Here is a 13185-nt window from a genome sequence, read left to right as displayed (position 1 = left end):
GGCAGCCGATAACGGGGCCAACCTGGTGGCAGCAGTGCAGCAGGGAAACCTCCAGCACATCCCCTGCTTGGCCCACGTGCTCAATCTTGTGGTGCAGCGCTTCTTGCGCACCTACCAGGGGATGAGCGAGCTGCTGCAGGATGCCCGGGCGGTGGTACGCTTTTTCCGCCTGTCAGCCACTGCCTCTGCACTCTTGTCCACCTTACAGCAGCAGTATGGAAGGCCACAACACTGGATGATCATCGACATGCCAGTTCGCTGGAATTCGACTCTGGCCATGTTGGAGCGGCTGTGTCAGCACAGGCTGGCTCTTAGGGCCTACATGCTAGACCCAAGTGTCCCCAGCAATCAGCAAGTCCCCATGATTACTGCCACTCAGTGGACACTGATGCAGCAAGTATGCCTGGTGCTGAGTCCCTTCCTGGAGGCAACCAAGATGGTCAGTGAGGAGCGGGCCTCTGTGTGCCAGTGGGTGCCCTTGGTTTGTCTACTGGAGCAGGCAATGGACAATTTAATTGAGCGTGGGGATGAAGCCCTGAGGCAGTTGAAAGAACAGGAGCAGATGGCAGCACAGTCCAGCTCAGAGGAGGGCTCACAGCAGGTAGTGGAAGAGTTGGAGGTCCCTAACCTGAATGAGGAGGAGGAGCAGAGTGCAGCAGGCGTTGTACGTGGATGGCGGTTTGAGGAGGACAACGACATGGCACAGGAAGAGGACAGGCATGCGTTATGGGACAATGGCGAGGACGAGGAAGATCTTGCTGGCAGGGCCCACTTGTTTCCCATGGCTGTGCACATGTTGCGCTGCCTTCGCAGGGACCCCCGGGTGATCCAGATGTGTTCAAGGGAGGACATCTGGATTACCTTGATGCTTGATCCCCGTCTGAAGGGGAAGCTGGGAGACTTAATGACGCCATCCACCACCGAGCAACGCACAAGGGAGTTGAAGGAGGCCCTTGTGCGCAGACTACTGGAAGCATTCCCCCAGCCTTCCACCCCCACTGTAACTGCTCTGCCAAGCCAGCAAGAGGTGCCTGCCATTGCCACTAGCAGCACAACAACAACCACCAGCAGCAGCAGCAGCAACTGGCGCCCCGGAGACCTGAAGAGCCTAAGCAAGAGCCTGTATGCAGTGCAGCAGCCCAGAACAGAGGTGCCCGCCACAGCATCCACCACCAACCAGCACAAGCAACGACTGACCACCATGGTGTCTGACTATATGGGGTCATCCAGCGGGCTCAATGACACCGACAGCCCCGTGGACCCCTTGGAGTACTGGGTCAAGAGACTGGACATCTGGAGCAAGCTTTCCCAGTACGCCCTGGAACTCCTATCCTGCCCTCCTTCCAGTGTCCTCTCAGAGAGATGCTTCAGTGCGGCCGGTGGCGTGGTCACAGAGAAGCGCTCTCGGCTCTCCCACGCCTCTGTGGACAAACTCACCTTCCTGAAAATCAACCAGGCTTGGGTGGAAGGTGAGTTCCTGGCCCCTATTGTGGGACACAGGGGGACATGAAGTGGCTGCTGCATGTGCTGTTGTTAACTATGCCCGCCTTTATAAAGACAGTTACTACCTGCCTAGTGCCTACCTTGGTTAATTTTTTGGTGTTATGGTACTACTACCAGTAAGTTGCCATGGTCCTCCTTCTGAGCTGCTGAACTGACTGCCCGCTTTGTCCTCCTGACTCAGTCGCTACTACACTCTGCGTTCACACTGCGCGGGTCACTGGGTGCATTTAATTTTTTGGCCAGCACTATGACGCTGTGCTACTACTACTACTACCACCAGTATGTTGCCATGGTCCTTCTGTGCTGCTGCTGCTGCTGAACTGAACGCCCGCTTTGTCCTCCTCCTCCTCCTGACTCAGTCGCTACCACGGTACCACCAATGTACTCTGTCTGCGTTATCACTGCCCGGGTCACCGGTTGCATTTAATTTTTTGGCCAGCACTATGACGCTGTGCTACTACTACTACCACCAGTATGTTGCCATGGTCCTTCTGTGCTGCTGAACTGAACGCCCGCTTTGTCCTCCTCCTCCTCCTGACTCAGTCGCTACCACGGTACCACCAATGTACTCTTTCTGCGTTATCACTGCCCGGGTCACCGGGTGCATTTAATTTTTTGGCCAGCATCATGACACTGTGCTGCTACTACTACCACCAGTATGTTGCCATGGTCCTTCTGTGCTGCTGCTGCTGCTGCTGAACTGAACGCCCGCTTTGTCCTCCTCCTCCTCCTCCTGACTCAGTCGCTACCACGGTTCCACCAATGTACTCTGTCTGTGTTATCACTGCCCGGGTCACCGGGTGCATTTAATTTTTTGGCCAGCACTATGACGCTGTGCTGCTGCTACTACTACCACCAGTATGTTGCCATGGTCCTTCTGTGCTGCTGCTGCTGAACTGACCGCCCGCATTGTCCTCCTCCTCCTGACTCAGTCGCTTCCCGCTGCTGCACTCTGCGTTCACACTGCCCGGGTCACCGGGTGCATTTAATTTTTTGGCCAGCACTATGATGCTGTGCTGCTACTACTACCACCAGTATGTTGCCATGGTCCTTCTGTGCTGCTGCTGCTGCTGCTGCTGCTGAACTGAACGCCCGCTTTGTCCTCCTCCTCCTCCTGACTCAGTCGCTACCACGGTACCACCAATGTACTCTGTCTGCGTGATCACTGCCCGGGTCACCGGGTGCATTTAATTTTTTGGCCAGCACTATGACGCTGTGCTGCTACTACTACTACCAGTATGTTGCCGTGGTCCTTTTGTGCTGCTGAACTGACCGCCCGCATAGTCCTTCTCCTGACTCAGTCGCTACCACCACTGCACCCTGCGTTCACACTGCCCGTGTCCACTGACAACTCTGCTGCAATGTCATTGCTAATTGCTGCAAAAAAAACCCAAAAAAAATTTACAAAAACCTCTCTGGGGCCTTTTTGGCATCAGCCACTCATCCTCCTCCAGCGGTACCTTCGCCGCCAAGTGCCATTGGAACTCGCCTTCACCTCTTTGACTGCTTAACGCGTATATCCCTTTTTAAAACCACTTATTACCAATTAATAGCCCCATTTAAAGTGTTGATTTCACTTTAAAATCCATTTTCTCTAGAAAAAAAAAATCTTTTGGAATTTTTTATGTTGAAGTTATGTTGCCCCTTATCACCTCGATAATCCATGCAATTTGGGGGATTGTAGCATGTATGGGGGCTTTGTTATTAACGTTAAAAGAAAATCCGCCTCCGGGCGGGAATACACGTGTGATTACGCCATTCACGGCAGAAAATCCGCGTGGTTGCGTGGACGCGGACGAAAATCCGCATGCGGCGGGGCCGAATGCGGATTTTTTTTTGCAACCACACGGATTGCCGAATTCGTGGATGAGGCACATCCGAGCATCGTGCCCCACTTCAGCTGTAAGGATGAGATGTCTTGATGTTACTGTGTTTACGGAGAGCAGGGATGGTCGTAGTGAGCCAAATTCGGTACGCTGGAACTTTGTGTAGTTTTTTAATTTTGTCATGGGATATTCTCAAATGTTTCCTGACATTGTACCTCTGCTAACATTTTCCTGTTGTGGATAAATGGATGTTTTAACATGCTTATTTTGGAAATATTTGTGAATTAATTAAAATGAAAAACCTCAAGAAATTTTGTTTGGGAAAAAAATATAGAACAATTCAGAGGATCTTCCTCTATATTCACCTCTAGAGGGTCTCCTGTCAGTTCATTCACAAATGTACCTTGTGAACTTCGGTTTATGATTTTCCCCTTAGTTGTCCTGATTTCAGGTGTTGAACATAGTTTTCCAGAATAGGATTTCTCCTTATACTATCCTCCATTTTGTTTATTCAAACGATAGTTATTTAGAGATGAGAAAATGCTTGTAAACTGAGCACACACTAGTGATAAGCTGAAATTTCACATATGTGTAATTTCGCTTTGTAATTTGCAATTCTAATGCAAAATCATAATTTGTCATTTTTGACAAGTTCCTAACTCATTTTGTCATAGTGTGTAATGTTACATCATAATTTTGTGTAAACTCATGATTTCATGTATAATTTCCTGTTTACTTGTAATTTTATGTAGTTTATTGTAATTATGGGCAAATTAATCTTAAAGTGAACCTCCAGACTAAAAATTGACTCAGCAGCACTGGAAAGGCTTGGTGTTTCTTTAACTGCTTCACAGCATAAGAACTTTTTTTCTCTTATACAAGCCTTATTTTTAGCTGCACAGAGAAAAACTGCCTAGGCATTTTTCCCCTAATCCTGTGCAAAGCATGATGAGATTTCTGATGTTGCTCTCGTTCTGCTGTTTTGGTGCAATTTTTTTTTTTTTACATTTTGAATTTGACATTTGAAGCCTAGCGTGTGCAGCTGGGAGGGGTGATCAGGACACAGGACAGTAGGAACTGTGTCTCCTTGTGAGAAAACGCAGAAAACCCGCCACGCGTTCTGACAGCAAGGCGGCTGATTCCGCGTCCAATGCGGCGGTTTGCACGCGGAGGCGTGCGTCTGGTAACATGGCAGAACGCGGAAAAGCCGCCGCATGTACTGACAGTGAAGCGGCTGGTTCCGTGTCCAGCGCGGCAGTTTGCATGCAGCAGCGTGCCTCTGGTGTGGCTGAGTCTGTTAGTTCACACAGGTTTAGGAATACGCGCGCGCTGAGAGGCAGAACTTTTATGACGGCCAAGAGGGAACCAGCTGACCAGGCTGGTCAGCTGACGCCAGAGCAAGTTTCTATTGGTCCATCACTTAGAGGTGGCGCCAGAGAGCGCTACACTATATATAGTTGCTGCTGGCCAGTCACAAGTTGTCTGCCGTTGCGAACACTATGTGGAAGCACTCAGACCTTAGTCAGATCCTGCAGTGTGTTTGAACCAGGTGGACCTGGGAATTCACACTTAGCCAGATTACTTATATTGTATTCTATTTATGCTTAGACCAGTTCCAGGGTGTAGAGACCATGGACCTCACACCCAGACTAGGGAACCTGTGTTATCAATCTGTTTATGCTTAGACCAGTTCCAGGGTGTAGAGACCACGGACCTCACACCCAGACTAGGGAATCTGTGTTATCAATCTGTTTATGCTTAGACCAGTTCCAGGGTGTAGAGACCATGGACCTCACATCCAGACTAGGGAACTTGTGTTATCAATCTGTTATACATCAGACTAGTTCCAGGGTGTCGAGACCACGGACCTCACACCCAGACTAGGGAACTTGTGTTATCAATCTGTTATACATCAGACTAGTTCCAGGGTGTCGAGACCACGGACCTCACACCCAGACTAGGGAACTTGTGTTATCAATCTGTTATACATCAGACTAGTTCCAGGGTGTCGAGACCACGGACCTCACACCCAGACTAGGGAACTTGTGTTACCATTCTGTTATACATCAGACTAGTTCCAGGGTGTAGAGACCAAGGACCTCACACTTAGACTAGGCATTGTTTGATATCTGTTATGACTTATTGCTTTCCTGACTACTCCTCTGATCTCTGATTTGGTACCTTGCATATTTGATATTCTGTTGCCAAACCCTTCTAGCCTTGGATACCAAATCAGCCTTCTGTCTATGTACCTTATCTGACCGTGTGTTGCCAACCTGGCTTGCCCGACCTTGAGAGCTATCTCTACTATTAAGAGATAGTCTCCAGATCACTCAGTGACATTTATCTTGATTGTCACTCACTCTCTGGACCTTCCTTCTTCCAGCCTGACTCCACCCCTTGAGGAGCCTCAGGCTACTGGAAGGTTTCCTTTTCTCTACAGCAGTTTGCCCATACTGTCTCTAATTTCCTGTGCTATACTCAAAGTACTACCGTTACACCAAACACTCACATTATTCAGGTGTCCAGAGGTTAGCAATATATCTGTATTATCGGTGATTCTGCAGATCATCAATAATCAGGTATATATCTGTATTCTTGGTGATACTGCAGATCACTAATAATCAGATTCTCTCTGCGTGCTGACACCGATCGTTACAGAATGGCAGACCAAACCCAAATGGACGCACTCCGCAGTGGAGAATTACACCCGAGTGCTGGACAGTCATCAGACTCAAATCAACGCTTTGTCTGGGACTGTACAAGTTTATCAGACGGCTGTGGATTCAGTGCGATCTCCTCCTAGCACAGACATACGCATGTCTGTACCTGAAAGATTTTCTGGTCACAGATCTGACTTCCGGAATTTCAGAAATAGAGTGTTGTCATGCTTTGAGTTAAGGCCTAATTCATCAGGAACCATGGCACAAAGAGTAACTTTCATTAAGACTTTGTTGTCAGGCGATTCCCAGACTTGGGCATATAGCCTTCCAACTGAGCATGGGGCCCTGACCTCGGTGAGGGAGTTTTTTAAAGCAATGGCTATAATTTATGATGACCCGGACATTGCCTCTACCGCTGAGCAGAAGCTCAAGATGCTACGGCAAGACAAAGGTCCGGTAGAAAATTATGCTGCAGAGTTCAGGAAGTGGGCAGTGTCGGCTAGGTGGGACTCATTCGCCCTTCTAGACTGTTTTTTGTCAGGGTTGTCAGATGAGGTCTCTGATCTAATGCTGGGTCATCCTGAGCCAAAATCTATCGATGAGGCCATTTCATCAGCCATCAGAATTGATCGACGTCTGCATTATCAAAGACAGACCAGGGGTAGGAACAACGTGAGATTTGTGTCCTACGCTGCACCTCCACCTGTTCCATCTCCCCCCACTTCACCTCCATCAGAACCAATGTAGGTTGGTCGGTCGAGATTGTCCCAGGTGGAACGGAGGCGCAGAGTAACAGAGCAGCTCTGTCTATACTGTGCAGAGGGGGGTCATAAAGTGCAGAATTGTCCTAAAAAGTTGGGAAACGCTGCCGCCTGGGTGTAGTCAGAGGTAATACCCTAGGCACACAGTCGTTACCTCCAGATGATAAACGTTTGCTCCTTCCCTGTGCGATATCTTGGAAAGATAAGACAGAAATTACTGAAGCCTTCATTGACTCTGGCTCAGCAGCCAATTTTATGGATTTTGAATTTGCTAGAAGATTGGGGATTCCGATCACCCCATTGAAACAATGGATTCAGGTCACTGCGGTGGATGATTCCCCTCTGCAGAGTAACCACCCGCTGTCTCAGACCCCAGAGTTAAGGGTCACCATAGGGGTGTTACATAAAGAGAGTTTACAATTCCTGGTGTTACGAATGACAACCTCCACGATCATTCTTGGCATGCCATGGTTACAACTTCACTCGCCTCAGATCAATTGGGCTACAGGTCATCTAACGAGCTGGTCTACCCATTGTTATCATCATTGTCTAGCGAAGGTAACCTTAGGTAACATGGAGGGTTTGCCAGATCAGTATTCAGAATTTGCGGACGTGTTTTGTCCCAAGTCAGCAGATAAACTTCCTCCACACCGTTCTTTCGATTGCCCCATTGATCTCAGGTCTGGTTGTATGCCCCCTAGAGGTCATCTCTATAATTTATCTGGGCTAGAGAAATTAGCCATGCAAGAATACATCCAAAAAAACTTAGCTAAAGGTTTTATTCGTCCCTCTCGGTCACCAGCAGGGGCAGGTTTCTTTTTTGTGAAAAAGGATGGAGGCCTCCGTCCATGCATTGATTATTGGGGCTTAAATAAAATTACTGTAAAGAATCGTTATCCTTTGCCCTTGATAGACGATTTATTCACTTATGTCACCGATGCTAAAATTTTCTCGAAATTGGATTTGAGGGGTGCATACAACCTTGTGCGGATCAGGGACGACAATGAATGGAAGACGGCCTTTAACACGCCCGACGGGCATTACGAGTACCTAGTGATGCCCTTCGGGTTGTGTAACGCCCCTGCCGTCTTTCAGGAACTGATCAATGAGGTTTTCAGAGAGGTTTTAGGCAAATTTGTCTTGGTATATTTAGATGACATACTAATTTTCTTGTCTAACCTCTCAGAACACAGGGATCATGTTAAGTTTGTATTACGGAAGTTAAGACAAAACATGCTGTATGCTAAGTTGGAGAAGTGCATTTTCAAGGTGACCTCCGTCACCTTTCTGGGGTACATAATTTCAACCTCTGGTCTCTCTATGGACCCTGCTAAAGTCTCAGCTGTCTTGGAGTGGCCTCAACCTGTAGGACTGAAGGCTCTCCAGAGGTTCTTGGGGTTCGCCAACTACTATAGGAGGTTCATAAAGGGGTACTCTACGGTGATCTCACCTCTCACCAGTCTCACCAAAAAAGGGGCAGATACTCACCACTGGTCCCCTGAGGCCCATGCTGCTTTCTCCACTCTGAAGAAATTGTTCTGTTCTGCACCCATATTGAGACACGTCGACATCACCTTTCCCTTTATCGTGGAGGTAGATGCCTCAGAGGTAGGGGTAGGGGCTGTGCTGTCTCAGCGTTCTGGATTGCAGGGAAAATTGCACCCTTGTGCCTATTTTTCCTGTAGATTTTCACCCGCAGAGGAAAACTACGATATAGGCAATAGGGAACTTCTAGCCATCAAGTTGGCCTTTGAGGAATGGTGCCATTGGCTAGAAGGGGCAGAACATACTATTACTGTTTACACTGACCACAAGAATCTGGAATACATTGAGGGAGCTAAGAGACTTAGCCCCTGACAGGCCCGGTGGTCATTGTTTTTCTCGAGATTCAGATTTGTAATCACGTATACCCCTGGTAGTAAAAACATCAAGGCACATGCCTTATCCAGATGTTCCGAGCCCGAGACAGCACAGCCCTCAGACCCAGAAACCATTCTCCCGCGGAAAGTGGTCCTGGCAGCTACTGAGACCTGGAGGGACTGGGCAGAGACGTTGGGTCCATTCCAACAGGATGTACCAGAGGGGAAACCTGAAGGGATCATGTTTGTACCACTTCCTTTTCGTCTACAGATATTGCAGCTGTTCCATTCCCACAAGAATGCTAGGCATCCTGGGGCCACCAGAGCACAGAACCTTGTTGCTAGGTGTGCTTGGTGGCCATCATTGGCAATTGACTGCAAGGAGTATGTGAGAGAATGTGCAGTGTGTGCAAGGAGCAAACCCTCCCGTCAGGCACCTGTGGAGACATTACAGCCCTTGCCAGTCCCGAGTGAACCGTGGACCCATCTGTCCATGGATTTTGTGGGTGAGCTCCCCAGCTCTGAGGGCATGATGGTCATCTGGGTGGTAGTCGACAGATTTAGTAAGATGGCCCATTTTGTCCCCCTAAAAGGACTCCCCTCGGCCCAGGAATTGGCCGATCTCTTCATCCTGCATATTTTCCGGCTGCATGGCATTCCGGAAAATATAGTGTCAGATCGGGAAGTCCCATTTGTTTCCAAGTTTTGGAGGGCATTCTGCCATCAGTTAGACATGGAGCTTTCTTTTTCATCAGGCTACCACCCCCAGACCAATGGCCAGACCGAGAGAACCAATCAGTCTCTGGAACAGTTTCTGAGGTGTTATGTTGCGGATGCGCAACCCAACTGGGTCAAATTCTTGCCGTTTGCAGAATTTGCACACAACAATCTGAAAAGCTCTTCTTCAGGATTTTTCCCATTTCAGGTGGTGACAGGAAGGTTACCTAAGTTCACCCCATTGCCAGTGGCTTCTACTTTGTTTCCAGCCCTGGAGGATTGGCAAAAGTCATTGAAACAAATTTGGGGAATAGTCAGGAAGAACCTGGGGAAGGCTTTTCAGAGTCAGAAAAAACAGGCTGACAAGATACGTTCCGTAGAGTGGGAGTTCCGTCCAGGAGACTTGGTCTGGGTGTCCACACGACATTTGGCTCTGAAGCAACTGTCGCCCAAGTTAGGTCCCAGATTTGTGGGTCCTTTTCCAGTGACCAGGAGAATCAATAATGTCACTTATGCCATTGATCTCCCCGCCAGCATGCGAGGTGTGAGATCATTCCATGTGTCCTTACTCAAACCGGCAGTACACGTGGATTCCACTCCCCCCCCCCGTGTTGGTAGATGACCAACCCGAGTAGTTGAGAAGATCTTAGACTCACGGCTTGTGCAGAACTCCGTGCAGTATTTAGTCCACTGGAAGGGGTATGGCATAGAGGAAAGAACTTGGGTGCCAGACTGTCGTATGCATGCAGAGGACTTGAAAAGGGAGTTACTTAACTTACATCCTGGAAAGCCGGGTAGGAGTTGTCCGGAGTCCACTCCTCAGGGGGGGTACTGTGAGAAAACACGGAAAAGCCGCAGCGCGTTCTGACAGCAAGGCGGCTGATTCCGCGTCCAACGCGGCGGTTTGCACACGGAGGCGTGCGTCTGGTAACATGGCAGAACGCGGAAAAGCCACTGCATGTACTGACAGCGAGGCGGCTGGTTCTGCGTCCAGCGTGGTGGTTTGCACGCAGTAGCGTGCCTCTGGTGTGGCTGAGTCTGTTAGTTCACACAGGTTTAGGAATACGCGCTCGCGCGCTGAGAGGCAGAACTTTTACGACGGCCAAGAGGGAACCAGCTGACCAGGCTGGTCAGCTGACGCCAGAGCAAGTTTCTATTGGTCCATCACTTAGAGGTGGCGCCAGAGAGCGCTACACTATATATAGTTGCTGCTGGCCAGTCATAAGTTGTCTGCCATTGCGAACACTACGTGGAAGCACTCAGACCTTAGTCAGATCCTGCAGTGTGTTTGAACCAGGTGGACCTGGGAATTCACACTGAGCCAGATTACTTATATTGTATTCTATTTATGCTTAGACCAGTTCCAGGGTGTAGAGACCACGGACCTGACACTCAGGCTAGGGAACCTGTGTTATCAATCTGTTTATGCTTAGACCAGTTCCAGGGTGTAGAGAGCACGGACCTCACACCCAGACTAGGGAACCTGTGTTATCAATCTGTTTATGCTTAGACCAGTTCCAGGGTGTAGAGACCAAGGACCTCACACCTAGACTAGGCATTGTTTGATATCTGTTATGACTTATTGCTTTCCTGACTACTCCTCTGATCTCTGATTCGGTACCTCGCATATCTGATATTCTGTTGCCAAATCCTTCTAGCCTTGGATCAGCCTTCTGTCTATGTACCTTATCTGACCGTGTGTTGCCGACCTGGCTTGCCCGACCTCAAGAGCTATCTCTACTATTAAGAGATAGTCTCCAGATCACTCAGTGACATTTATCTTGATTGTCACTCACTCTCTGGACCTTCCTTCTTCCAGCCTGACTCCACCCCTTGGGGAGCCTCAGGCTACTGGAAGGTTTCCTTTTCTCTAGAGCAGTATTGCCCATACTGTCTCTAATTTCCTGTGCTATACTCAAAGTACTACCGTTACACCAAACACTCACATTATTCAGGTGTCCAGAGGTTAGCAATATATCTGTATTATCGGTGATTCTGCAGATCATCAATAATCAGGTATATATCTGTATTCTTGGTGATACTGCAGATCACCAATAATCAGATTCTCTCTGCGTGCTGATACCGATCGTTACACTCCTGCTCCCTGTCCCCTCCTTTCAACCAAAAAGATGTCTGCCCCCATGACAAAGATGGCAGCCCCATGAATCACAAACATTTGCCTGTTCTTTTAAAACGGGGTGGGTAAGAGATTATATTACCTATCTATTCTAATTAACATAACTAATGTAACTTAATCACAGTATGTTTGTTTAGGCTGAAGTTCCCCTTTAATCTATGGTAAATACACAAAATTGGTTGTAATTATGCAACAATTTGTATTATTGTAAATCAACTATTTTTAAACTATTATGCAAGGTTTCATATTATTTTTCACTATTACAACTTTGCTACTATGATAGTAATTATAATTATGAAAACAGTATTAAAAATTACAAAATTATGAAATTTACTATTATAATTATCACTAACATACACTAAACATAATGCAAAGTATATGAACACATGATCCAGTCACATGACTTGATGCTACTCACATGTGGCTTGTGTCACTGTAGTGCCGGTACTGCTGCAGCTCCCACTGACTGTCTGCACAGTGATGGTGTAATTTCTGCCGGGGGATAATCCTGATAAAGTCACTTGTGTATTCCTGGTCTGTGTTGTGTTGTTAACATCTCCTGATATTGTAACATTATAATAAGACACGTATCCTGCTGGTGCCGTCCAGATCACCGCCAGAGAATTCACCAACCCGGAACTGCTCACCGAGAGTGACGCGACTTGCCCAGGAACTAGAATCACAATAATATTATTTTTTATTATTACTAGTTTAGTATGCTATTATGTGACACAACTCTGCTTGAATCAGAGTAAGGAATGCCGTTTTCTCACAATGATAAGAAACGCCCCCTCACCTGTGCAGGAAGCTGTAGATACCGGGTCTGATTCAGTACTGTTATCAGCAGCTCTTGTATATACAATGAATGTATAAGTCGCTCCTGGTGTCAGGCCTGTTATTGTGGCTGATTCATTAGCTGGAAAGGTATTGGTTGCCGCCGAGGTTGTATTTGTCTGCAGTCTGTAGCTGTATCCACTCTTATAGTCATCCGGTCTGCTCCAGGATAAGTACACAGTAGTGGTAGAACTATTCCTGGCTTGTAGTAACTTCACAGGCAATGGCTCTACAGGATGGAAAACATCACATTCAAATATACATGACAAGGAAACACACCTAAAGAAAACTCTGCCTCCAGGTCCTCAGCTTCATACTTACACTGGAATTTGTATCTGTGTTGAAATTCCACTGTCTATCGTTATTTCTATTTTTACAATCAGATCCTACCTTTAATTACTCCACCATGAAGGGGCTTTTCCCCTTATGGACCAGAGCAATTTTCACATTTCAGCACGCCTCCCATTAATTTGCCAATAACTTTATTACTACTTGTAACGCTAAACTGATCTACACATTTTTTTTCCACCATAAATTACGTTTTTTGATGATACTTTTTGCTAAGAATTTTTATTTTACATGCAATTTAGAAATAATAAGAAAGAAATCGAAAAATCCACAATTTTTCGCTTTTAGATATTATAGTTTTAAAATAAAATATGCAACTGTAAATAAAACCCACCCATTATATGCCCATTGTTCCCAGACATTACAGCATTGAAATAATAATTTTTCTAATTACAATCCCTTATTTGCACAAAAATATAAATAATAATAATAATAATAACAATAATAATATACTCTCAAGGCATACATATTTAAAGTCCCTAACACAATTTATGGGGGCAGGGAAAAAAGGGCGCACAGCTCTAGTGGACTAAAAGG

The 13185-nt window shown here is 47.1% G+C and overlaps 1 protein-coding gene across 1 annotated transcript in view; it reads right to left on the bottom strand.

Annotated features, from left to right (window-relative positions):
• The window catches only part of LOC137538235 (uncharacterized), a 197426-nt gene that overhangs the window by 141947 nt on the left and 42294 nt on the right, over window positions 1-13185 (bottom strand). The window contains exons 6-7 of the mRNA XM_068260284.1: window positions 12263-12529; window positions 11885-12139 (exon numbers count right to left, since the gene is read on the bottom strand). Coding sequence (XP_068116385.1) covers window positions 11885-12139; window positions 12263-12529 — 522 coding nt within the window. The remainder of the gene's footprint in view (window positions 1-11884; window positions 12140-12262; window positions 12530-13185) is intronic.

The sequence above is a fragment of the Hyperolius riggenbachi genome, chromosome 11 (genome assembly GCF_040937935.1).
Source record: "Hyperolius riggenbachi isolate aHypRig1 chromosome 11, aHypRig1.pri, whole genome shotgun sequence".
Taxonomy (NCBI): domain Eukaryota; kingdom Metazoa; phylum Chordata; class Amphibia; order Anura; family Hyperoliidae; genus Hyperolius; species Hyperolius riggenbachi.
The sequence above is the reverse complement of the archived record's forward strand: the minus strand, read 5'-3'. Positions and strand labels throughout refer to the sequence as shown.